The sequence below is a fragment of the Myotis nattereri genome (genome assembly GCF_964212035.1).
Source record: "Myotis nattereri genome assembly, chromosome: 13".
Lineage (NCBI taxonomy): Eukaryota > Metazoa > Chordata > Mammalia > Chiroptera > Vespertilionidae > Myotis > Myotis nattereri.
In genome coordinates this window covers 35514549-35542125 of record NC_138088.1, presented here as the reverse complement: position 1 = coordinate 35542125, position 27577 = coordinate 35514549, and the positions used below count along the sequence as shown (strand labels likewise).

The 27577-nt window shown below is 36.8% G+C and overlaps 1 protein-coding gene across 1 annotated transcript in view; it reads right to left on the bottom strand.

The window, feature by feature from the left end:
• Positions 1–817: 817 nt before the first annotated feature.
• The window catches only part of KIF20B (kinesin family member 20B), a 64092-nt gene continuing 37332 nt past the window's right edge, over positions 818–27577 (bottom strand). Inside the window, exons 22-34 of the mRNA XM_081104309.1 lie at positions 27146–27265; positions 25012–25072; positions 20200–20325; positions 19451–19578; positions 16810–16965; positions 15568–15747; positions 13288–13398; positions 11071–11268; positions 10402–10470; positions 8446–8544; positions 5547–5697; positions 2519–2661; positions 818–1060 (exon numbers count right to left, since the gene is read on the bottom strand). Coding sequence (XP_080960435.1) covers positions 983–1060; positions 2519–2661; positions 5547–5697; positions 8446–8544; positions 10402–10470; positions 11071–11268; positions 13288–13398; positions 15568–15747; positions 16810–16965; positions 19451–19578; positions 20200–20325; positions 25012–25072; positions 27146–27265 — 1620 coding nt within the window. The 3' untranslated portion in view covers positions 818–982. The remainder of the gene's footprint in view (positions 1061–2518; positions 2662–5546; positions 5698–8445; positions 8545–10401; positions 10471–11070; positions 11269–13287; positions 13399–15567; positions 15748–16809; positions 16966–19450; positions 19579–20199; positions 20326–25011; positions 25073–27145; positions 27266–27577) is intronic.

Sequence of the window (27577 nt, the reverse complement as noted above, 5' to 3'; positions counted from 1 at the left end):
GATTTCATGACAATATCAGAATGGTATACAATTTTAAAAGTTAGAAATTGCTTATTTCTGAAACTTTCCATTTAATATTTTTCGACCACAATTGACCCAGGTAACTGAAACCAAGAAAAGCAAAACTATAGATAAGGAGGGTGGACAACTATACATATTTTGGTAACAGGAGATCTGTACACAATTACTCCCTGGATCTTAGGTATAATCCAAACAGATATGTAAAATCAGTTGTATTTCCTAACAGAGTAAAAAGACACTGTTAAATATTAATAAACCAAATACCTGACCTGTGGCATCTATGGCTAAAAAAAAATAATACTATCTTTCCTAGGATCCTCAGTGATCCCATGCCTGCGAAAACAATACATACAGTTGAAATGAAGCTATTATAAAAAAGCATTAGACAATGGGGGAGGGGAAAGGAGGGTGAGCATTTGTAATACTTTCAACAATAAATTTAAAAATTTAAATAAATAAATAAAAATAAACCAAGGTAGGGATGAGTGGGCTAGACGGGGCCAATGGGGATAAAAGGGGGACATCTGTACTACCTTCAACAAAAAGGATAAATTTTTAAAAAGTTTTAAAAAGCCTTAGCCGGCTTGGCTCAGTGGATAATGTTGGTCTGCAGTTCGATTCCGGTCAAGAGCACATGTCTGGGTTGTGGGCTTGATCCCCAGTTGGGGGGCATGCAGAAGGCAGCCGGTCAATGATTCTCTCTCATCATTGATATTTCTATCTCTCTCTCCCTCTCCATCCCTCTCTGAAATCAATAAAAATATATTAAAATTAAAAAAAAAACAAAAAACAGAAAGAAGCCTTATTTTCTTTATTGAATTAAAATTACACTATATATAAAATAGTGATGTATATACAGAAGGATTTAATGTCATAATATATACAACTATCTTTAAAGTCAGGATGCAAGTTACAATGATTATGAATATAAAATTTATATTAAAACCTTCTCCATAGTGGTTTATTTGGCTGTTTTAGTTCGAAGTCGTCGTTTGAGAATCTGATGATCACTTTCCTTCACTTTATGATCCATCAAAATCTGAAATGAACAATTACACAATTTTAAATAAAAATAAAAGCTTATTTTAACTAGTAAAATATGTTCGTGTGCTTATTAGACATAATAAGTACATTATATTTTTTGTCTTCTTGGACTTACAGGTATACTATCTTCTACAAAAAAGCATGCTTAAAGTAACAGATTTTGTAAAAGATTATTTCAACACTTCATAATTCTAGAATTAAAATAATCTACATTCTATATTCAGGTATACACAGCTTGAAATAATTACTAAAATGTTTGGAGACATGTAACTCAAATAAATTTTTTAAAATATATTTTTATTGATCTCAGAGAGAGGAAAGGAGAGGGAGAGAGAGAGATAGAAACATCAATGGTGATAGAGAATCACTGATCAGCTACCTCCTCCACACCCCCTAATGGGGGATCAAGCCCGAAATCCAGGCATGTGCCCCGACCATGAATTGAATCATGACCACCTGGTTCATGGGTTCCAGCTCAATCACTGAGCCACACCAGCCAGGCTCAAATAACTTTTTTTCTTCTTTTTTTAATATAGAGCCTGCAACCTGGGCATATGCCCTGACTGGGAATCGAACCGTGATCTCCTGGTTCACAGTTCGACGCTCCACACAGGCTAGGCTCAAATAACTTTTAAGAAATTATCTTTCTCAGTAACAACTATATAACTTAGAAAGGTGAAAGAGCATTGTATTGCAAGTAAAGAAGTAATAATTTCAGCCAAGGGAGGAAATTATGTACTAATCAGACAGATGGTGAAAAGTGATGAAGAGAATAGTACTTCTGACAGCATGTCTTAACTGACGCCAATTCTATGCCACTTGCTTTTAAGTGTCTATCTCATATCTGAGAGCTGCTGTTGCAAAAAGACTCCCTCCCCTGATTTTTCTTGGCCATTTCCTGCTGAAGGCTTTTCCTTTAATTACTTTTCTATTTTCACTTTCATCCACTAGGCAAATGTAAGCATGATAAAAAATCAGAACTTTTCCTGTAACAGCACAGCCTGTTCTGAATGAGGAGAATGAGTCAGAGTCATGGTGACAAACTGCAGTCTTTTCTCAATAGAACCTGGGAGGCTCAGAGGGAAGGTGGGAGGAAATGACTGAATGTCAACTCCAGGTTCTTACCAGGCACACTGAGGCCCAGATTCGTACAACAGGGATAAAGACAACAAAAACAGATGCCAGAAGAAATCAATTACTAAACAGTGATAATTCTGGTGGAATTAAAATTCCTCCGGTTAGTTCATAAATGCATGCATTAATGCCGCATTTATATTTAATTACTACAAGTTTAACACATTTGCTATCAAAAGCATATTTAAAGCACATTGTAGAAATATGACCTAAAGAATAATAATTCAAACTATTGTAAAATTCAAATTGTTATGAATACTTCAGAATTTAAAGCAGCACAAACAGGTTTATTTTTAAGAAAACTGAAGTAGTAGCTTACCACTTGGCCGGATATATCAATAGGAGATGAAATTTCACTTGTGTATAATTTCCGTTTGGCCCGTTTTGGTCGAGATACATTTTCTTTACTTACTTCTACATTCGAGAGCTTTGAAGAGCTCATCGTTTCAATTAATTTCTTTGCTATGAAAAATTATAGATTAGTTAAATCCTAAAACAAAAAATTTTCTAACTGCAAAGGTTTAAAATTCTTAATAAAGAAAAAAATATACCAAGTAAAAAAGAAAACCACTGTAATTTATAAATGGTGAAAGGACATGATAGACAATTAACAAACAAAAAAATAAAATGCCTAATAAACACATGAAATAATGATTAAGAGCAAAAATAAGTAAGTAAAATATCATTTGACTAGTAAATTATAGTACCACCAGTAAAATGCAGGAGTCGTTAATGATTTGAAAGAGGTTTATGCTATGCAAAGCAAAGAAACAGGATGCATACATAGTGGACCATGCAGCATTAAATATAAGGATGCAGATCTATTTCAGTAGTCACATGAAAAGATGTCCACAGGAATATTAAGTAAAGGTAGTTTATTATTGTGAGACCTTTACTTATAGTTAACACATGCACTCACATATACATACACACACATACACAGTGTAAGAGAAAGTAAATTGTTAACAATTAATTGCTTCTGGGAAGAGAAAAAGGAATTTTTAAATGTCTTACTTTGACTTTGCACATTTGTTTTATTTTTTAAAAGACACATGTTGGTTTTAATAGTATTTTTCCATTTGGGGAAACTCCTGGATAAAATAAATCCATATACACAGGATAAACTATATATTTTTTAAAACAGTAAAACATTTAAGGAAATATGCTAAAATGAGGGTGCACTTATAAAGGGCTGAGCTGAGCTTGAGAAAGCTGGGCTGCCAGATGTCAGCGTACACAATTAAGATAAGCCAAATGAAAGTAAACTCAAGCCTTTCCAGTGGTTCTCAACCTGTGGGTCGCGACCCCTGAAAATTCATCCTGCATATCAGATATTTACATTACGATTCATAACAGCAGCAAAATTACAGTTATGAAGTAGCAACAAAAATAATTTTATGGTTGGGGGTCACCACAACATGAGGAACTGTATTAAAGGGTCGTGGCATGAGGAAGGTTAAGAACAGAGTAAGAAGCTAAACCTGAGAAATCACAGCTCCCGCCCATTCCTTTTCCATATTTTCCCATAGAACAGTGTGTGATCTAGGTCAGAAGTATCAGCATAAAACTGAGGGCCATCTCATTACCAAGGGAACCCAGAACAAAAGACTCATGCACTTGCAGTTTTATAGGCCTTGCGGCTGGAGGCCAGGCCAAGGGGCTAGGTGTGAAAAAATAGAGTTTGAGGGGAGAAAGGTGTCTTCAAGGTTGCCTCCCCATCCCTGTCATAAGGTATTCAGCAGAGGCACCGGAGGAAATTCTCTGCTGAAGGCCCCGAACAAAGAGGCTCCAAATGAAGGCACTTAGGCTAGTACACGCATGGCTGGACCGGATCTGAGTCCTTGACTGTAACTCCCTTCAGAGACTGCAATGCACTGTGTGCACTAAGTTTGGTGTGGGGAGGGCAGCTCTCCCCATGAGGCCTAACAAGTAAAGCCTCTGTAATTGCTCATGGTCAGCCTTAAAAACAAAACCACACACAGGATTTTGGCCTGGAGGCACCAGACTTCTACTACTAAGCCCCAGCCACTGTACTAAGAGCTGGGGATGTGAGCCTGACAGACATTTTGCACTTGTGGCACTTTTATTCTAGTGCAAAAGAAAACAAAGAATTATAGCTTAATTCAATTTGCACTTTGAAAAGAACACTGTCTGCAGGGTGTTGAATGGATAGGAGACAGGCAAGAAGTAAAAGTTAGAAGACCAGTGATACCAAATAAGGAATTAACAGTGGTTATCAGAGCAGCAGAATTTTAAGAATTAATCTCAATTTTCTTCTTTTTTCTCTATATTTCCAACTGATCAACAACAGATATGTATTGTAATTATAGCTGAATGTTCAGTGGTTGTTTGGCCTTAAGTACTAAATGGAGGTGTTTCTTTGAGTGCAGAAGCACAATAAAAACATCACTGAGTTATTGAAGGCACTATGAACCAAGAAACGTTTGGGAACCTCTGTGTAAGTTTTTACAGAACAGTACTTTTACACAATCTATCTGAATCAATTCAACTGTCCCCTGCCTTCATAGTCCCTATCCCTCCCTATTCTCCTCACCTCTACTCTCCAATTTATCCTATTGCTACCACTCAGGTAATCTCATGAAAACCCACTCCTCTACCTGCCCTCTCCCCTCAATAATCTCCCCACATTCTACATGCCAGACGAATATTACAACCTGGAATAGCCTGCATATTCCCTATACTTTCCTGTTACTCTACCTATGTCGAAACTGTTCCTCTGGTAGGTGTGTATCTGTGTGTGTACGCATATATATATATATATATATGTTTTTGTTTATGTATACATGTACATAAAGTGTACATCTGAGCATATATTAATACACAGGTATTAATGTGGCTAAGAAAAAAGCATTCAGCAACTAAACTCAACGGACATTATAGAAGTATATGTTTTTTATATATATGAATAGGTAATGTTTATCTGTACATAGAAAAAAACACTAGAAGAATATATACAATTATACTAACAGTGTTTATCTCTAGCAAATGTAATTCTGCCAACATTTCATTACTAAGCTAAATTCTTCTGTAAAATCTTCCCATAGTCCCTAATTAGAACAGCTCATTTCCCTTCAATACTACCACAGCACCCTACTTGTATCTCTGTAACTACAGAGCAGCCTGCTCTGGATCAATTACTTAAATATAGGTCTTTCTTCACTACAGTGAGCTCCTAGGCCTTTTCATGTTTCCTCCCACAGTACCTAACATAGGACAGTGAATACTTGAAATATAATAATCACTGTGATGAGTTTATATACCAATCAGATATTAGGAAATACCCTAATACCTAACATTGAAGGGCATTTAATTAATTTTCTGCAAACCTTTTGATTGAAGAATTGTTGGAGAACGTTGTATGAAGTCTCCAAATTTCTGTAGTTTTCCTTCTTTTTTCTTAGCGGTCAAGTTTACATTAACTGCAGATGCCTGGCTCCGTAAAGAGTATGTTTTATGAGATGATGACTGTGAGGAAACCTAATAAACAAACATTTTTTGTTATTGTTGATGAGGACTACTAGAAGGAAATACTATAGCCACCGTTGAATTAAAGAGGCCAGACACAGGTTATGAATTCTCAGACAGGGAATTATCAATTAAGAATATAAGGAGAGTCCTGGCCGGGTGGCTAAGTTAGTTGGAGCACTGTCCTATGCTCCAACAGGTTGTGGGTTTGATTCCTGATCAGGGTGTATGGGGAAGGCAACTGATCAATGTCTCTGCCCCCCACCCTCCCACCCACTTCCTCTCTCTCTCTCTAAAATCAATGGACATATCCTCAGGTGAGGATTAAAATATATATACATCCTTCATATATATATATATATATATATATATAGAGAGAGAGAGAGAGAGAGAGAGAGAGATACACACACACATATATATACACATATATGTATACATATATATACACATATATGTATATATATACATACATCCTTACCTAATAAAAGAGAAACATGGTAATTGGCATACGACCGCTACCCTTCCCATTGGCTAATCAGGGGCCATATGCAAATTAACTGTCAGCCAAGATGGCGGCCGGCAGCCAGGAAGCTTAAAAATGAACATGAGGCTTGCTTGCTTCAGTGACGGAGGACTGCAACGTTCCCTGCCTGCCTTGCCGGCCTCTCAGCCTGGAGTTTAAGAAACATAGTAACAAATAGAAGCTAAAAAAAACCCCAGAAACCAGCTTTCAGGGAGCTGGGATCTCAGAGCTGGAGTTGATACAGAGTTTCAATTGTAGAACCGAAACAAACCAGAAACCTGCTTTCAGAAGCGGAAGCCTCAGAGCTGGAGCCAGGCTAAAGCTGGCCCAGAATAAAAAAAAAAGAAAAAGAAAAAAAGGAGCAGTTGGGAGCTTCAGACACAGCCTGAAAACAGCCCTCAGCCCCTAACCCAGACTGGTCAGGCACCCCAGTGGGGACCCCCACCCTGAAGGGTATGTGACCAGCTGCAAAGAGCCATCATCCCCTCACCCAGGCTGGCCAGGCACCCCAGTGGGGACCCCCACCCTGATCCAGGCCACCCTTCACGGCAAACCAGCCAGCCCCCACCCATGCACCAGGCCTCTACCCTATATAGTAAAAGGGTAAATGCCTCCCAGCACCGGGATCAGTGGAGTCGCGAGGCCTCCCGGCACCGGGATCAGCGTGACAGGGGGCAGCGCCCAAACCCCCTGATCGCCCTGTGACTCTGTGTGTGACAGGGGATGGGGTCACAACCTCCCTATCAGCCCTGCTCTGTTCCTGACAGGGAAAGGCGCCCCAACCCCCTGATCGGCCCTGCTCTGTGCCTGATAGGGGGGATCTCCCCAACCCCCTGATCGCCCTGCAGTTCTGTGTGTGACAGGGAGTGGCGCCCCAACCCCCCCACCCCATTGGCCCTGCTCTGTGTGTGACGGGGTAGAGCCATAACCTCCCCATCGGCCCTGCCCTGAGTGTGAGAGTGGCAGCGCCCCAACCCCCTGATCGGCCCTGCTCTGTGGGTGATAGAGGGCGGCGCCCCAACCACCCCCTCCCCCACGGGCCCTGCTCTGTGTGTGATGGGGTAGAGCCATACCTCCCCATCGCCCCTGCCCTGAGTGTGAGAGTGGCGGCACCCCAACCCCCTGATCGGCCCTGCTCTGTGGGTGATAGAGGGCGGCGCCCCAACCCCCTGATCGGTCCTGCTCTGTGTGTGACAGGGGGCGGTGCCCCAACTCCCCTATCGGCCCTACTCTGTGAGTGACAGGGGGGAGCTCCTCAACCCCCTGATGGGCCCTGCTCTGTGCATGACAGGGTACAGAGCCCCAACCCCCATGATGGGCCCTGCTCTGTGCGTGACAGGGGGCAGTGCCCCAACTCCCCTATCGGCCCTACTCTCTGAGTGACAGGGGGGAGCTCCCCAACCCCCTGATGGGCCCTGCTCTGTGGGTGACAGGGGGGAGCTTCCCAACCCCCTGATTGGCCCTGCTCTGTGTGTGACAGGGGGCAGTGCCCCAACCCCCTGACTGGCCCTGCTCTGTGCGTGACAGGGGGTGGCGCTGCAACCTCCCCATCGACCCTGCCTTGAGTGTGACAGGGGGCGGTGCCCCAAAGCCCCAATCAGCCCTACCCTGAGCTTGACTGAGGGTGGCATCGCAACCTCCTGATCCGCCCTGCTCTGTGCATGACAGGGGGTGGCGCCCCAACTCCCCAATCGGCCCTGCTCTGAGCCCGACCAGGGGCTGCACCTAGGGAATAGGCCTGCCCTCTGCCACCCGGGAGCAGGCCTAAGCCAGCAGGTCGTTATCTCCCGAGGGGTCCCAGACTGCGAGAGGGCACAGGCCGGGCTGAGGGACCCTCCCCCACCCCCCACCCCCAGTGCACAAATTTTTGTGCACCAGGCCTCTAGTATATATATACATATACATATGTGTGTGTGTGTGTGTGTGTGTGTGTGTGTGTGTATATATATATATATATATATGTATATACATATATATATGAAGGTTGTATGGAGCGGAGAATGGCAAACTGAGTGTGATAGGCAGAGTAGTAAGTGAGACATGAACAAGAAGTGCCTGCTACTGGCCAAATGCTAAAGCTTACATTCTAAGCTAAATCAGATGAATAGAAATAAAAGATAAATGAGTTATAATTAGACAAAACTGAAAAATTACTAATCAAATGTGACATCTTTATTTTTGCCTTCTACTTTATAAAGAATTGAAATGGTCAATTTTGGACAAATTAAAAGACAAACCTTTTGTTCCTTTTTGACGGGAGAATTTTTATGCTCAGAAATAGGGGACTTCAAATTAGTTCTGGGTGTAGTATTCTTATTTTCACATTTCACCAACTCCTAAAAAATAATATATTTAAGCACTGGTTAATTTCTTGACAATATTTTCTTTCTCTGGAGTTGAGAGAGAGAGAGAGAGAGAGAGAGAGAGAGAGAGAGAGAGAGAGGAGGGGAGAGAAGAGAGAAGAGAAGAGAAGAGAAGAGAAGAGAAGAGAAGAGAAGAGAAGAGAAGGAGGGAGAGGAAGGGGAAGGGGAAGAGGAAGAGGAAGAGGAAGAAAAGAAAGAAAAGAAAAGAAAAGAAAAGAAAAGAAAAGAAAAGAAAAGAAAAGAAAAGAAAAGAAAAGAAAAGGAGATAACAGTTCTTAACCAGGGGTGATTTTTGACCCTGGGGAACATTGCCAATGTCTGGAGAAACATTTAGCTGTGATTGCTGGGGAAAATGGATTTTTATTGGCATCCAGTGGGTAGAGACCATAATGCCACTTAACACCCCTATGATGCTCAGGACAACTTTCCTAAAGAAAGAGATATCTTGTACCAAATGTCAATAGTGCTGAAGTTGAGAAACCCTGATCAAAAGTATAAATTTTTCCCAATTTTATTGAAATATTAACATATAACATAAGAAGTTTAAGGTGTACAATATGATGATTTAATACATTTGCAAAATGATTAAAGGTATGAATTTTCCACACACCATATATAATGAAATTATGAGTTAAATGAAAAAGATTAGAAGGGAGAACATCTTTCATTTGAACCCACACAGTACAACAATATACCTTCCCTTTCCTCCACTCCCAAATTCTGCAAAGCATCTATGCCTATGACCTCTAACTGAAATTTGACAGCACTGAAAACAAAATAAAATAAAAATCTTCAGTATAAACACAGGTAAAATGTGAAAACATATTCTGTCTTCCCTTCTAAATAGACATGACATCTTAGGAAAAGCTTTTTTAGTATTGTTAACTGAACTGAACTGGCACAAATCCTAGTTATACCAAAGATTATAAGCATAAAAGTGTGTGTGTGGGGGTGAAGAACAGAAACAGATAAAGGATCATGACTGAACCTCAGAATTCAAGTGACCAAGTGAAAGCCATTAAGGGTCAAAAGAAGCAGACTTTCTTTTTTTCCCCCCTTTTTTTAAATATATATTTTATTGATTTTTTACAGAGAGGAAGGGAGAGGGATAGAGAGTAAGAAACATCGATGAGAGAGAAACATCAATTGGCTGCCTCCTGCACACCCCCTACTGGGGATGTGCCCGCAACCAAGGTATGTGCCCGCAACCAAGGTATATGCCCTTGACCGGAATCGATCCTGGGACATTTCAGTCCGCAGGACAACGCTCTAGCCACTGAGCCAACCCAGTTAGGGCAGAAGCAGACTTTCTTAAAGGGGAAGGCAGGTGGCATCATGGGAAGCAAACAAACAGGACAGATTTTAACTCCATCACACTTGCAGTGTTCAATAAAGAGCACTTTGAAGTCTTCACTGGAATAGAATATAACACTGTATATATGATTTTCATGAGAACCTCAGTTTATTATAGCAGTTAAGAGCTAATAAAATCAATTAAAACTTTTAAGTTTTACATGATTTGCCTACAACATTCTGTACATCTATTCTGAAATACACATGAGGCTAAAGGAGATTATAGACCAATAGTAAAACGAATAATTGTATTTTAATACTGCATACACAACAAATTTTCCTTTTCCCTTGAAAAAATAAATCAAGGAAATAAACATAGATGATAAAATACTTAGTATTTTAATGGTATCTAAAATGTATTAGATATAAATTAAATATAGAATAAAAGTTAACAAAGGCTATAGAAAACAACCTCTAAAGGTGTTTTAGGTGTAGAAGGAAATAGTCTAAATAATATTTATTTAGTAAATTTATTACCTGACGGAGAGCCTCAGGAGTATAGTTAGTACTACTTCTGCTCTTCCACCAGCTTGAAAATATAGTACTCTTTAAAAGAGTAAAAAAAAAAAATTGTTGAAGATAGTTATTGTGCTGAAGAGCTTATAATTAGTTTTAAACTTAAAACAAATTACTTACCTATCTATGACATGTGGAATACAAACTAAGCATTTTAAACATACTACATCTACTCTTTTATCCCCAAAAGGAGGAAACAGGGGGTCAGAAAGTTTGTGTGACATGATAGAGGACTGGATAACCCTACAATGAAAAAGCTGCAGTAGAAAGAGAAAAAGCTGCAATAAGAATAAATAAACAGATTTTTTTTAGCCTTCCACTAAATAGAGGTCCAAATTTTAATATACTGGCTGTTAGAAAAAGAATTTCTCTTCTAAAAGAGACCATAGAGTTATGACAATAGAGACCTAAGATACGGATAAACTATAATCTTAATATCTATAAGCTTTTTGTTTGATGACTATTTAACTACAGTGATATTCTAGAATATGCCATAATTCATGATTTTGGTCTCTAACAGGAGTGCTTATGAATCAGAGGGAAGTGTAGCAGAGTTTAAGTATATATTGTAAATGAGCTCAACAACAATAATGCTTGCTTGTTAAATTTACTCATCAGCTAAGTATTTACCTGTTCCATTTCGTTGCTCTTCCTCTTCCGAGCCTTGGAAATCTTAACCGTTACTGGTGAGGCACAACCAGGGTGTTTCACTGCCATTTTGTTTGGCTGTAAAGGTGTAAACTGAATCTCTAACTCAGGTTTTGGAAATCGAGTAGTTTGATTATTTTCTGTTGACACTTCACAAGAGTCAAGAACTACAAATTCATCCTATAACAGGATTAAAAATGAAAACAAACCTTATTTAAAGAATATAAATTTATAAATCACAAAGAATTAACTCTCGAATACCTACTAAACACAAAGGAGTTAGAAAAGATAAAAATTGTGCTGGGGTCAAATTCAATAGAGCAAGGACAGAGATTGAATTATCATCTACCCTCTTCAAGCTTACACTAGGTATGTTAACATCGAGGGAAACTTAGAAATTAGTATTTCCCAGTATGATCCTAAGAATTATCTAGAGAATTTGTTTAAAAGATTCGTGGAACCACACCTACTAAATCAGAACTCTCCAAGGAGAGCCTAGGCCCTAGAATGTTTAATTAAAGCGCCCAATTTACAGTAGATTAAGGTTTGCTGCAAATTCTTTGCTCCGCTGCTACTCTTCCCACTGAGATGGAGTTTCATTCTCTTTCCTAGAATCTGGGCTGGCCCTAGTGACTCCCATGACCAACAGGATGTTCTTCTGAGGCTCAATCATAAGAAACCTTCTAACTTCCACTCTGCATTGTCAGAACACTAACCTGCAGGACACACCCCTCTCCTCAAAATGCCCCACTTCAGAATCTAGCTCTAAGAAGCCCAAGCCATAGGGAGAGGTTCTATATAGGTCCATCTGACTTCCCAAATCAGCTCTGTGAATGAATCATTTTGGAATTCTAGCCCAGTTGAGCATATTAATTTCATAAAGGCAGGAAAAGTATGCAAAACAGCCTAACAATACCATTCTCCAAAACTGTCAAGTACACAATAACTGCTGGAGTTCTTAGTAGGAAGTTGGAATCAGGAGGTTTAGGAGAACATACACAAATTTACAGAGAAAGAAATCTTGTTTGTGGATCAACTTCAATCTTTCTTTTTTTAAATATATTTTATTGATTTTTTTACAGAGAGGAAGGGAGAGGGATAGAGAGTTAGAAACATCGATCAGCTGCCTCCTGCACACCTCCTACTAGGAATGTGCCCACAACCTAGGTACATGCCCTTGACTGGAATCGAACCTGGGACCTTTCAGTCCGCAGGCCGATGCTCTATCCACTGAGCCAAACTGGTTAGGGCTCAACTTCAATCTTTTATACGAACGTTATGACCTATAGTAGTCTCTAAGGTCAATACTAATAAGCTGAAAGGGAATGGCTCAGAGTATTTCCCTAGATTAAAATGCCCTTCTCTTCCTGTTCTCTGCTTGGTAAAATTCTAGTCAACCCTGGATGATGTTATGATGTTATTTACCTTCACTAATCCACATCCTCAACCACTGAGGCAAAATTCATCATAACCTTCTCAGTCAGTGTTTCTTAGTACTCTGTTCATACATTACACTTAGCCCAAAAGGTAAGGTCAAACAAGGTGGTCATTTATGTATCTGTCTTACCAGATTTTTTCCTCCTTGAGGGTGACTATCATAGCTTATCTATGTTTGTATTCTCAGTATTTTGCAAGGTTCCCAACACTAAATGCTCCCAATAAATGTGTTAAAAAAATTTTTTTAAGTAATTTTATCTTCAAACTTTAAGTGCACAGAAGTTTTATCTATTTCATATATAATCTTAGAATCTGTATTATCCAAAGTGATTCATAGAATCCTAAACTCACTACAAATTATGAAATTTCATTGTAAGATTGTTGATCAAGTTATTAAATGGGTATGATTTCAAAATGCTAATTAAAGGGTCTCTTAGAAGGGCCAATAAGCATCCATACTCTATCTTTTGTGGGATTTCCTATTTCTGGTCAAAAAATTTGTTTATATTAACAGATCTGTTATTTGAGATCAATATCACTTTGAGAGGGTATTATATGGAGATCTAATCTCTCAAAAGAATTTCACGTCTCCTCAAAAACCTTTACCTTTTTTTCCTACAGAGGGGAGCATATATATAGCTAATTATACAGCATGATAACTACAATGGTTGATTAAATTATACTTGCATGTGTTATTTGGTTATTAATGGTCACTGGTAAGTAAAGAGGGTAAAAAAGTGGACTGTGTTACCAAATGCCCACCTCTACTTCATTGCTGGAAATTTCAAAACCTGTAGACTGAGGTTCGGTTTCAACTCCACCAAGATCTGTTGAACTCATATGTATGGGCTTGATATCCACGGTTTCTTTTTCCTAAAGTAAATATTAAAGCAACAAGCCATTGTAACCAAAAATAAATTAAAACACTTCAACTAAAGAATATAAAATCAAGACTTGGGCAGATAAAATAGGGGAAGCAATCAAAGACTTCTTCAATGAGCACGTAACTCTCCTTTCTCCTCTCTTTCATCCTCAGGAAAGGCTGGACAATATTCCAACCTCTTCTGAGTTTGATATAAAGAGAATTTGAAAGATTACTTCCAACTTCCAAGGTGTTTTACATATATTATCTCATTTTACTTTCATTGTAACTCTTGAATTAATTTGTCAAGAATCATTACACATCCAGTGATTAGAAAGGGGTTTAGGGACCAGAGGCTTTAAGAGGAAAAGACTGGGTTTGATAGAGTTAGTGATAAAAGGAATTAGAAGTGAAAGAGGAGGCTGGACAGAAAGTGGGATTTACACATTTGATATTGTAGAGATTCTCCTTCTGGTCAAGGGTTTGTCCTTGGTAAGAATTAGCTGAAATGGACTGGAGATAACAGTAACTTTAAGGCTAGGATGTCAGATGATGCCCTGTGGTGCATATTGTAGCTATCTAGAATGAGGTGGGAGGAAGAGAGCTAAGAAGGTACCAGAGTCCACTATGAATTCTAGTCCATTATAATTTCTAGAAATAATAGTGGTAAATATGAGGAATGTGTAGTATAGCTCAGTGTGTCTCAACTTTTTTCATGTCATGGCATTCACAGACGTATTTCCTTGGGGCCTAGAAGGTATATGGAGAAGGTTGCTTGTGGTCAGAGGCCACTGGCCCAGAGCTGACAGCTGTCCTAGAACCTTCTTAGCTTCCCTAAGGGTTGAGGGAACAATATCTTGGTGTCTATAAGCTATTTATATTGCACTGGCTGAGGAACTCTGGTGTAGGTGAATGAACTACACCAAAGTAAAGTGCATTAAAAATGAAAAGTAGCCTGGCCAGTGTTGCCCAGTGGTTGAGCATAATCCTATGAACCAGGAGGTCACGGTTCAATTCCCTGCCCGGTTACCGGCTGGATCCCCAGTGTCAGGTGTGCAGGAGGCAGGAGGCAGCCAATCAATGATTCTCTCTCATCATTGATGTTTCTCTTTCTCTCTCTCTCTCTCTCTCTCTCTCTCTCTCTCTCTCTCTCTCTCTCTTTCTCCCTCCCTCTCACCTTCCCTCTCTCTCTGAAATCAATAAAAATATTTTTTTAAAAAATAAAAAGTGAAAAAAATTAAAAAAAAAAAAAAAGAATCATTCCTACTTTCCAGATGAGGAAATAGAATATGATATGGCCAAGGTCTGTACTAAGTTAGGTCTGAACTTTGATAACACAATTTTTAAAAACTAGAGTTTTGGAAATGAAACTATAGCATTACAGTAGAAAAGACCATACTGGTAACTAAACCTTTTCTTGTTGCACACTGTTCATCCCACTTTCTGAGTCATAGGTTATGTTCTATTCCTAAATCTACTTAAGGATCTACAAAGAAGTATTAGATTACATTTTTAAACTTAATAAATTTCCACCTGGGCCTTCTCATCACTACCATCAAAATCAAGTCAGCCCTGGCCAGTTTTTCTCAGTGGTTAGAGTGGTGGCCTGCAGACCAAAAGGTCTCATGTTCCATTCCCAGTCAAGGGCACATATCTCAGTTACAGGTTCCCCAGCCCAAGTAGGGGTGCAGGCAGAAGGCAACCAATCAATGTGTCTCTATCTCAAGCTGATCTTTCTCTCTTTCTCTCTCTCTCTCCCTCCCACTCTCTATTTATTAATGGAAAAAATAGCCTTGGGTGAGTATTAAAGAAATAGAACTTTTAAAGAAAATCAAAAGTCAAATACATCTCCATGTCAACTACCCATAACTGTTAAATAAGATTCTGTTGAATAAAATGTGGGGATAATAGCATGCACTTTCACTGAGGTACAAAATGAACTGTGCTAATTGTCTTTTACATATGCTCTCAAGTTTCACAACTCTATTAAGACAATATTATCTCTGAACTAAAAACTCAAAATTCATGAAAAATATCCAAAGAATTTTTCAAACTCTGATTCCCCTCTGATCTATTGGAAACTTACTTTTTTAACCATTAAGGATTTAAACAATTTTGAAATTTTTCTTTGTTTAATATTTTTTTAAATAATTTTTTAGAAAGGACAAGATTTTACTGACTGTTTTAGAAGCCTCTGATGTGATCCTTTTTTTCAATTGTTCAATTTCATTATCTTTTTGAGAGTTACTGGATATTAGTGCTTTCAGCTGCTTTTCTAAAGCTGCAACCAGTTGATCCCGTTCTTCTCGCCACTTTTGAAGCTTGCCATCTTTCTCTGCCAGCTGTGCTGTCAGTGTTTCCTAACCAGAAATTAGAGAAAATGTTAAAGTATATATTGATAAAAGTTGTATATGAGATAAAACATACACACCATGCTAGTAGAATGTACAGTTCAAAATGCAAAACAAGTTTCACAATAAGGTAGGGATAGCCCTGTGGCAGTCAAAAGGAAGAAAATTTTAAGTTCTATACCGAGACAGAAATGTAATTAGGTATTTTCCAAATTGCTAAATAAACTGGAAAAAAAAAAAAAAAAAGAACATATGTGAACCTCAAGATAAAATGGGACAGAAGAGTCATCTTACTGTCATCCAAACCTATAGAAAAGTTTTGTAAGGATTTATCTAAGCCAGACTGTTGAGGGCATGCCCAGAAGCAAGATCTCAATGGATTGAGAAAATGCTCAGAAGAATGGCAGTTTTGCAGTTCCTTTTATGCATTAGCCAAAGGAGAAAACATAAGGAAGGTTACATGAAATCTATTGTGGCCAATTAAGGAGGCAGGAGAAAGCAAAGCAGGGACATTTCTAGGATTAAATAAAAGGCAAAATGGGGAAACACCTCTTTTACAGTGGTAGGTACAGGAGTGTTAATAGTTAACATTTACAGAGATAGCAGGCAGGGAACATGATAACAATGAGGGGTTCTGTGGTCTCTTGCTATCGTGGTCTTGTGCTCTGGTGCCTGCAGTTGTGCCTTCAAGGGTCTAGAAAAAGATGCGTAAGAACAATGGACAGAACTCAACTTAGAGACTGACTTTTGCTAAGGAAGCTCTGGGCCTGTGACTCGACTACCTACCATGTCCTGTCCAATTAGGAATTTGTGATCAGAGCATACTGTGTGGTCACTCTTAGACACTGAGCTTGTGAGTCCTGCCATGTGCTCCTCCATCCCCTACCCCAACTTGTCAGGTTTATTCTACAGCCCTTATTTTTATTCACAATAAAAACAGAAAAGGTGCCTTTAAAAAAAAGAAAGAAAACAACAAACCATGCACAGACAGAGAAGAATCCCAGAGATAAACTTAACAAGCCCAAGAAAGCAGGTGAAATACACCAAAGAGAAAGTATAATTGCTACCAACCACTTCGTTTTGTTGCTTTAAACCACGCTCTCTGTCTTCAGCATATTTTTTCATCTCTTTGTTTCGTAGATTCTCAGATTCTTTAGCTTGAGTGATTAGTATCATTTTCTCATCTAACCATTTCTTTCTATCAGAATTATATTTCTGTTCAGATTTCTATATATAAAAACAGTACAAATAACTATCAGATGCTTAAGTAATCAAAAAATCTATTTTTATACCATTTTCATAAAACCCATCACTTTTTAAAACCTTAAAAGTGCTTGTCTTTCAACAATGACAAGATCAGTTTATTTCAGATTATAAAATAAACATTGCTGGTTTGCTTTCCTAAACACTATTTCCCTTATAAACTTTACTTTGCTATGAAGTTCATTATTTAAAGACTTAAGTCAGTGAGCATAAGAAGAAATAAACAATTTAAATTCCTGAAAAAGTTAGACACACATCTTCCTAAATGACAGGGGGGGAAAAAAAAGACTTTGTGTGTGATGGTCTTTCCTTTTTTATTTTATTTTATTGTTGAGAGTATTACAGATGGCCCCATTTCCCCCCTTTCCCTCCCTCTACCCAATCCTAGGCCTTCACCTGTCTATTGTCTGTGTCCATGGGCTATGACTAATTTGTGCTTCTAAATCCCTTCACCTTTTTTAGGCATCCCTCCAACCTGCCTCCCAACTGGCAACCTTCAAAATGTTCTCTGTATCTATGAGTATGGTTCTGTTCTGCTTGTTCACTCATTATATTTCATGTAATACTGTTTAGTGGTGATGAAGTCATTTAGCTTTTTCTTGTCTGGGGAGCTCTTTATCTGACCTTCCATTCTTAATGATAGCTTTGTGCCTTGGCTGGCGTGCTCAGTGGTTAGTGTCAGCCCGCAAACCAGCGGGTCTCGGGTTCAATTCCTGGTCAAGGGCACGTACCTTGGTTGCAAGTTCTTTCCCCAGCCCCGGTTGGGGCAGGTGTGAGAGACAACCAATCACTGTTTCTCTCTCACATGTATGTTTTTGTTTCTGTTTCTTTCTCTCTCTCTCTCTTTCCACCCCCTCACTCTAAAAAAATCAATGGTAAAAAATATTCTCATCCCGGGTTTCAGCACTAATAAAAATAAAAATAAAAAAATTCTCAGGTGAGAATTAACAAAAAAATTAAAATTAAAATAAATGGTAGCTTTGCTAGGTAGAGTAATTTTGGTTATAGGTCCTTGCATTACATGTGATGGTCATTTCTAATTGTATGGGTCTAAAAATAAAATATTCCTGGGTATATAAGATGCCAAATAAAAAATAACATGTGCAATAGGACAAACATTTATTCGTTTAAGGATCATTGAGAACGTCTGGACCAAGAATACAAATGACCAGTAATTTTCAAACTGGGTTCAAAGGCATCTAATCTATACATTCAAAACCCAAGTAAACAAGAACAATAACACCACTTTAAAATATATATCCCACTGTTTTTAGAACTATGGTAGTCCATTCCAAGATTATAAAGCTTATAATCTAAGATATGTGATTACATCATTTGAGAGCAATGCAAACATACCAATACTCCTAAATATAAACATTCTCAATATAGTTCATGCATTTTTTTTTTCATAATTAATAGTATATTTACTTGGGGTTTTCACAATAAAGGGTAAATTCTAGAATATATAATTAACCCTTACAAAAGAAAGTAGCGATTTTTTTGTATTTGTTCAGTACCCAATTACATACAGCCTGCACTTAAGAAAATAATTTAGATTTAGTCAACTTTTCAAAATCATTATGTTTTCTTTAATCTTGAATCTAGTTATGAATGCAGCTCCTAATTTACAAAATTTTAAGCAGTGTTTGGTAAATCCCATTAAGAACATATTTCCCCTATATGTTATATTCCATACACAGTATGTTTGAGTTGACCATGGAAAAAAATATAAACATCAAACAAAATATCTTCTATATAGTATGGTTTCAAATATATCCCAGTGTCCAGATATTTAACACTGTTCTTTTCCAACTCAATAATTACATATGTAAATAATTACATATTTATAATAATCAAAATAATTTTCCTAAAAGTCACCTTTCCCATAGCAGTATTTGATGAGTAAGAAATTCAAGAGTAGAAAAATAGGTAAGATATGGTGACTTAAGTATTAAATATGTAGAATATAAAACTGAAGACCCAACCACTGTATTTTCATTTGCAATTAGTTTGTATCTTAGGAATTTCCTCCCCGTGTCATTTCAATGTATACTGAAAAAATTATATCAATATATTAGTTACTCCTAGGAATTATTTTATCCGTACATGAAGCAACCATAAAATATTTACTGAATTCTCCTCTCATCAGAAATATAATAAACACATAAATATATATATTATTGTACTGATGGGTGGTCATGATAATCTGGCCACTCAGTGTATATATATTCACTGAGTATATATTCACTCAGTGTATATATATTCAGTACAATGAAGTGAATTAGTTATGCAAACACTAATAATAAAACCTTGAGAGTATTTGCTTAGGAAGTTTTTAATATTCAGTATTTTTGGAAGTGTCAATGAAGTACTGATGGGGTGGTCATAATAATCTGGCCGGTCATAATAATCTGGCTCCTCAGTGTGTGTGTGATAAATAAAATCCTACCTGTAACTCATCTTGAAGTTTATTGAGCTTTTTACTAAGCACATCTGTGTTACCCTCAAGTTCTTCATTTGAACTTTGATTACTTTTGGTTTCCAGATCTTTGCATTTTTCTTTCAATTTTTCCAATTCTGTTTGAAAACATAAAATTATTTTTAAAAGCATGCAGAAGTGATACCATTTAGAGATACAGGTGGCATGGGATACAAATAAGAAAAAAGAACACAGATCAAGACAGAACTAGAACTACACTAAGCGCCTCACTTTTAAGAGTTCTTACCAAATTCTTAGAGAAGAGGAACTACAGGGACCTCATGGGCACCCACTGAATAGTGTTCAAATTTATACGATATAAATTAAATGCATGTCAGTCTTAATTATATAGGAAACTTCAGGTAATTCTCGAAAATTAAACTGTGATGGTATTCTCAGGGATGAAATCAGAGTATTTATACAAAGATAATACTAAGAGCTAGAAAAAGGTAAAACTTAATTGAAAATTTATTCTTAACATCTGCAGAACATTGCAAGAGCATGTCCTTAGTCCTTCTTTACTATACACAATTTTACTTAGATAAAATAATTTTCATCACATCGGAAAATGGCAGGTGACAGGACATTCCAAAGACACACCAAATACATTTTCATTATGAATTATTATAAGTACTATAATACTTTAAAGGGAAAGAAATCTAGGGAAATAAAGAAAATGCAAGAGTATGTCTTGAGATATTTAAGCAATATTGCTTTACCTGTAGCAAGCCTTTCAGCTTCCTCTAATTTAGCTTCAAGCACTTGATCTTGTTCTACCTGAGTTTGTTCTTGTTCTTCTAGTGTCATTCGCATGTCTTCAATTATTTTTTCTTTAACACTTAGATCTAAAAATAGTGAGCGAACATTTTAGAAATTACTAACATCTCCATCTAGATATCCAATTTTTCTTGAGTTCTTCTAAAAACTAAAATACACTTTTATTAACTATAATAGAACATGAGTTCCATATAAACAGAAACTGTCTTGTTCTCTGCTATACCCTATATGTCTAGAACAGCACTGGCATATATGAAGCACCAAATAAATATCTAATGTGCAGATGGATGCTTGGATGATTGCAAGAATGAATGGATAGATGGCAAGAATGAGAAGTAGAGGCAAACAGAGTGAGTGGAAAGGGAAAAGTAAAACTATCTCTATATGCAGAAGACATGATCTTACATATAGAAAATCTTAAGGAATCCCCAAAAAGGAAGAAAAATAAAGAAAACTTTATTAGAGCTCATAAACTAGTTCAGCAAAATTACAGGATACAAAATCAATATAATCAAATTGATTTTCTTTTTATACACTAGCAATAAACAATCCAAAAATGGCATTAAGAAAATAATTCCATGCCCTCACCGGTTTGGCTCAGTGGATAGAGCGTCGGCCTGTGGACTGAAATGTCCCAGGTTCGATTCCAGTCAAGGGCATGTACCTTGGTTGTGGGCATATCCCCAGTAGGGGGTGTGCAGGAGGCAGCTGATCGATGTTTCTCTCTCATCGATGTTTCTAGCTCTCTGTCCCTCTCCCTTCCTCTCTGTGAAAAATCAATAAAATATATTTGGGAAAAAAAGAAAAAGAAAATAATTCCATCTTCAAAGGCATTATAAAGAACAGTATACATAGAAATAAATTAACAAAAATGTGCAAAACTTATACACTGAAAACTAAAAAACATCATTGAAAGGAATTCCAGAAGGTCTAACTAAATGAAATGATATCCCACATTCATGACTAATACTGTTAGATTGGCAATTTCCCCAAATAGACCTTCAGATTTGACAAAATCACCATCAAAATTCTAACTGGCTCTTTTGCAGAAAATGACAAGGTGATACTAAAATTCAGGTACAAATCCAAGGAAGCCAAGCCAAAACAATCTTGCAAAAGAACAAAAGTGAGAGCATTCACACTTCCCATTTCAAAACTAACATACAGTAACAATACAGTGTGATACCAGCGTAAGAACAGACATACAGATCAATAAAACAAAATTGAGAGTACAAAAATAAACCCTTATATTGATAGTCAACTGATTTAAAGACAATGCAATGAAGGAAAGAACAGTCTTTTTTTTAAAAAAAAATATATTTTATTGATTTTTTACAGAGAGGAAGGGAGAGAGATAGAGAGTCAGAAACATCGATGAGAGAGAAACATCGATCAGCCGCCTCCTGCACATCTCCCATTGGGGATATGGCCGCAACCCAGGCACATGCCCCTGACCGGAATCGAACCTGGGACCCTTCACTCCGCAGGCCGACGCTCTATCCACTGAGCCAAACCGGTTTCAGCGGAAAGAACAGTCTTTGCCACAAACACTGCTTGGACAGGTAGAGCTCCATAAGCAAAAGATACTTATCTCAAACAATAGACAAAGTTATGCTCACGTGGATGAGCTTAAAATGGATCAAAGATCTAAAAATAAAAGAGCTAAAACTATAACTCTTAGAAAACCTACGTAACTTTGGGCAACAGTTTCTTAGACACAACAAGTTATCAAAACAAAATAGGTAAACTGAACTTCCACCAAAATGAAAAACTTGTATGCATCAAAGGACACTATCAAGTAATTGAAGAACAGCCCAAAGAATTAGAGAAAACATTTGCAAATCATTTATCTGATAAGGGCCTAGTATCCAGAATATATAAAGAATTCTTACAATTCCATAAAAAGAAAGACAAGTAACCCAATTTTAAAATGGGCAAAGGACTTAACAAAAAATTGTCCAAATAAGATAAACAAATGGCCAACAAGCTGAAAACTAGATTCTCAGTATTTAGTCATTAGGGAAATATAAATCAATAACAATGGCATACTACTTGACACTCATCAGAATGTTAGGTTAAATAGTGTTCCCAAAATATTCATGTCCAGCCACTATGAATATAACCTTATTTGGAAATAGGGAATTTGCAGATGTAATCAAATTAAGAATAAAAGTCATTCTGGATTAGGATGGGCCCAAAACCCAGTATGACCAGTGTACTTATATGAAGAGGGAAATCTGTACAACACTAATAAGAAGACACCGATACAGACATACCATGTTAAAACAAAGGCAGACTGGAGTTAAAATGACACAAACCAAGAAATACAAAGGATTGCCATTACCCACCAGAAACTAAAAAAGATTCTTTCCTAGAACCTTCAGAAGAAACATTTCAATATCTTTATTTTGAATTTCTAGTTCTCAAGACTGTAGGAGAATAAGTTTTTTGTTATTTTAAGCTACCCAGTTTGTGATACTTTGTTACAGCAGTCCTAGGGAACTAAGAAAGATAGCTATAACTTTAAAAATGAAAAATAACTAGTATTAGCAACATCATAAAGAAACTGGAGCCCTCATCCACTACTGGTAGGAACACAGAATAATACAGTCAAAAAAAAAAAAAAAATACAGTCACCTTGGTTAATTTTGACAGTTCCTCAAAGAGTTAATTATACAGTTACCATAATCCAGTAGTTCCACTCCTGGATATATATTCCTAAGAGAATTGAAAATATATATTCACCCAAACATTTGTACACAAATATTCATAAAAGCCAAGAAGTGGAAACAATCCAAATGCCAACTGATACATAAATAAAATGTAATATTAGTTGGCCATAAATAAGAAGGAAGTACTGGTACATACTACAATATGAATAAAACTTAAGAACCTGCTAAGTGAAAGAAGTCATACCCAAAAGGCCACACCTTATATGACTCAATTTACATGAATTCATATAAGTGACTGTCCACAGCAGGCAAGTCCAATAAAGACAGAAAGTAGATTAGTGATTGACAGGGACTGGCTAAGGAAGGGTTTCTTTTGGGGGGTGATGAAAATATTATGGAATTGAGAGTGGCAGTGATTGTACAACCTTGTGAATATACTAAACCCACACAAATGCTCACTTTTTAAAAAAATATATTTTACTGATTTTTTACAGAGAGGAATAGAGAGCAACATCGATGAGAGAGAAAGATTGATCAGCCGCCTCTCGCACACCTACCAGTGGGGATCTGCCCGCAACCAAGGTACATGCCCTTGACCAGAATCAAACCAGAGACCCTTGAGTCCGCAGGCCGATGCTCTATCCACCGAGCCAAACCAGTCAAGGCCAAATGTTCACTTTTATTTTTTATTTTTTAATATATTTTATTGACTTTTTACAGAGAGGAAGGAAGAGGGATAGAGAGCTAGAAACATCGATGCGAGAGAAGCATCGATCAGCTGCCTCCTGCACACCCCCCACTGGGGACGTGCCCGCAACCAATGCACATGCCCGCAACCAACGCACATGCCCCTGACCGGAATCGAACCCGGGACCCCCCAGTTCCCAGGCCGAAGCTCTATCCAGTGAGCCAAACCAGCCAGGGCCAAATGTTCACTTTTAAAGGGTAAATTTTATGGTATACTATATATTATATCTCAAAAAAATTTTAAACAAATTTATTAAGATAGCTAAGTGAATAGCATTCAGTATTTAAATAAAAATGTAGAAGTCAGGAAAAGCCTCAAGAACTGAAAATGCAAAATTTTTTTTTAATTTTGTTGATTTCAGAGAGGAAGGAAGAGGGAGAGAGAGATAGAAGCATTAATGACCAGAAGAGAGTCACTGATCGGCTGCCTCCTGCATACTCCCCCTACTGGGGATTGAGCTCACAACCTGAGCATGTGCCCTGACCAGGAATCAAACCATGACCTCCTGGTTCACAAGTCGACGCTCAACCACTGACCAGGCTGAAAATGCAATTTTTTTATTAAGAGATGAGTAAGTGATGGGGAAGAAAGGAATCTGCATAATTTTACATACAGAAATTAAGGGAGGGACAAAAGTGGGTAAGAACTCTGTGCCAAAATGTGCATGAATACAGCAAGTAGACTACAAAAAATGTGTAAATAATGAAGCCCAGCTATTTGAACACATAAGAGACTGCACCTAAGTGGACTGTGCCCTGTGACATTCTTTTGAGTTAATAAAACTATTATAATAATCATACCCTGCATGTCTTTCCCCATACGAACATGTAAACCTACTGTATGTAATTATCAACGAAGAAATTTTTAAAACATTCTAAATAAAAAAAATCAATACAATTTGAGTTTGAAAAAAAGCAAAATTCAGCACATACAATTTGAGCCTAAAATTGTAAATGTTCCTTTTAAACTTTATAAAAATTTTTTTAATTTTAAAGCTATTTTACTTGAAGTATATTGTTTACATGATTTTGTCTACAAATCTATTCCATTCATTGTAACCTATGAAACTTTATTTTTCACAAAATGTTGGCCATTTCCTAGAGATCAATGTGCCTTTGACTGAATATTTCTTAATGTTTTAATTTTCAAGAGTAAACTTTGTACTGATAAGTTACTCATTAGAATCAATCAATGCTTTCTTTTGACAGTGTTACAGCCTATGTTGGTTGCCCTTAGTTTACTTTAGAATTTTCAAAGGAAAATGTTTAAACAAACTGGTATTGCAACTATTTTGTCAATCATTTTAGTATTAGAAGTAGAGGTTTGTTCCTGACCTTTGCACACTCTCTCATACTGCTGTATAGTTTCTTCCACTTTCTGGTTACTTAACTGCTCCTGCAAAATTAAAGAATATGGATGAAATGCAAATATAATAAGCACACAAAAATATTTAATAGTGGGGCCTGAAAACAAGGTTCAATATTAGGTTTGAAATCTGTCTCCTATAAAGCTGACTACTAGTCTTGAGCTTCCAAGTTTCTTACACCTTGGAGGAAAGGGTAGAGTGAGAGTGAAAAAGAAAAAAATAGTAGTAAAAATTTTTATACCTTTAATCTACCTCAAAGTTACTGCCCAGTCGTTTTACTTAACATTTTACGTTATTGTGTTTTCTTATGCACCACAAAAAGCAAAAACAGGGAAGTGGAGGTTTACTATGTAGTTAACAAAGGAGGAATAAGAAAAACCATTAAAAAGTTCCATACCAGTAAATTCAAAATGCAGAAAAATAGGACCCTCCAACCAACCCCCTCTATGTAGAAAGTAGATGGAAGGTTTGAATAACCAAAGCCTTAAGGGCAAAGATTAAATTATTAGCACTAAAAATCCTCCAATTCCAGTTTTGTTTTATTTTAATATTTTTTTAATTGATAAAAATAAGAGGAGAGAGATGGAAACATCAATGATGAGAGAAAATAATTGAGTGGCTGCCTCCTGTACGCCCCACACTGGGGATCCAGCCCACAACCCAGGCATGTGCCCTGACCGGGAATTGAGCTGTAACCACCTGATTCATAGGTCAATGCTCAACCACTGAGCCACCGCAGCCGGGCCAATTCCAGTTTTAAATTGTTAAGTAATCCAACCCACTTCTTATCTAACTTCAGCACTACCTTCTTAGGTTATAAGTCTTAGAATAAATCATTATAGAACCTAAAGATCTCTGAATTGTATTATGAAAGTATAGATTGCTTTATTAAAACGGTATTCAGTTAAAAGTTTAAATCACATGTTTATATATGAATATTCATTAGTTTGCTTCATTTAAAAGGAAATGTGTAAAGACTACAATAACCTTTCTTTATTGCTGCTTTATCCAATTAATTGATGTCAAGTAAAATATAACCATTTAGGAAACAGGAGAATAAAAAGAGAACCCAACTATGCTGATCATCTGAAAAAAAAGAAAAAAAAATATATATATATATATAAATATATATATATGTATTTATATTTATATATATATATTATATATATATAAATATATATATGTATTTATATTTATATATATATATTATATATATATATATTATATATATATAAAAAAAACCATTTATAAATGCTTAAGTGTCCTCTTAAAACATTTTTTTTTACAGGTCCTGAGCTTTTTCTTTTCACTTTTGGTTTTGAAATAACTTTAGATTTTATAAAAGAATTGCAAAGATACCAGAAATTTCCTGTATAACCTCCACTTAGCTTCCCCTAATTTCAACATCTTCTATTACCATGGTATATTATTTTAAAATCAAGAAATTAACTAACATTGGACACAAACAAATGAGAAGTTTAGTCTCGAAAATGGAAACAATTATTTTTGTCTGGGGAAAAAAATTAGCATTGGTATAATACTATCAAAACTGAAGACTTTATTTGGATTTCATGTTTCTTCAACAATGTTCTAGAATCCAATCATGATACAATGCCACATTTAGTCATCATGTCTCGCTAGTATCCCATCTGTGACAAGTGCCTCAATAATACTTTAATGACTTTGCCACTTTTTACTGGTCGGGTATTTAGTAGAACATCCTCAGTTTGGGCTTGTCTGATGTCTTCTCACAATTAGACTAAGTTAAAGGATTTGGAGGAAGAATACCACAGAAAAGATGTGCCCTTTGGTCACATCAAATCAGGAAATACATGTTACCAATATGGCTTACCACTGGTGATTATATTCTTAAACACTTGATTAAAGTTAAGGTGTTGTCTGCCAGGTTTCCTTACTGTAAAATTACTATTTTTTCCTTCCCATACTCTAGTTATTAGAAGTAAATTACTATGACCTTATTTGATTTTAACCAATTTTTCAATTACAGAAAAGGCTAAAAGATAATTTGGTATAAAAAACTGATTTTTTAGACACTAAAATACGTGGACTCTACTTAAACCACCCTTTTAAAAAACTGATACCTTGAGTTGCTGAATGGTTCGCTGTTTCATATCCATTTCCTGAGAACACTGGTTTTTCTTTTTCTCTAGTTCATTCATTTTAATCCTTAGTAATTTTTCCTCATCACGCATTAGAGATACCTACAAAGTAATGATTATAAAACAAATTTTTTAAAAAATGCTTTTTGTTTAAAATTAATGGCCACTGATTCAAAGATTCATGTCCTTAAAAACTCATTAAAGGGGCCATTGGGGGGAAAGGGGGAATTATCTGTAATACTTTCAACAATAAAGATAAATTTCTTTAAAAAATATATTTTATTGATTTTTTTAAAATATATTTTATTGATTTTTTACAGAGAGGAAGGGAGAGGGATAGAGAGTTAGAAACATCGATGAGAGAGAAACATCAATCAGCTGCCTCCTGCACACTCCCCACAGAGTATTGCCCGC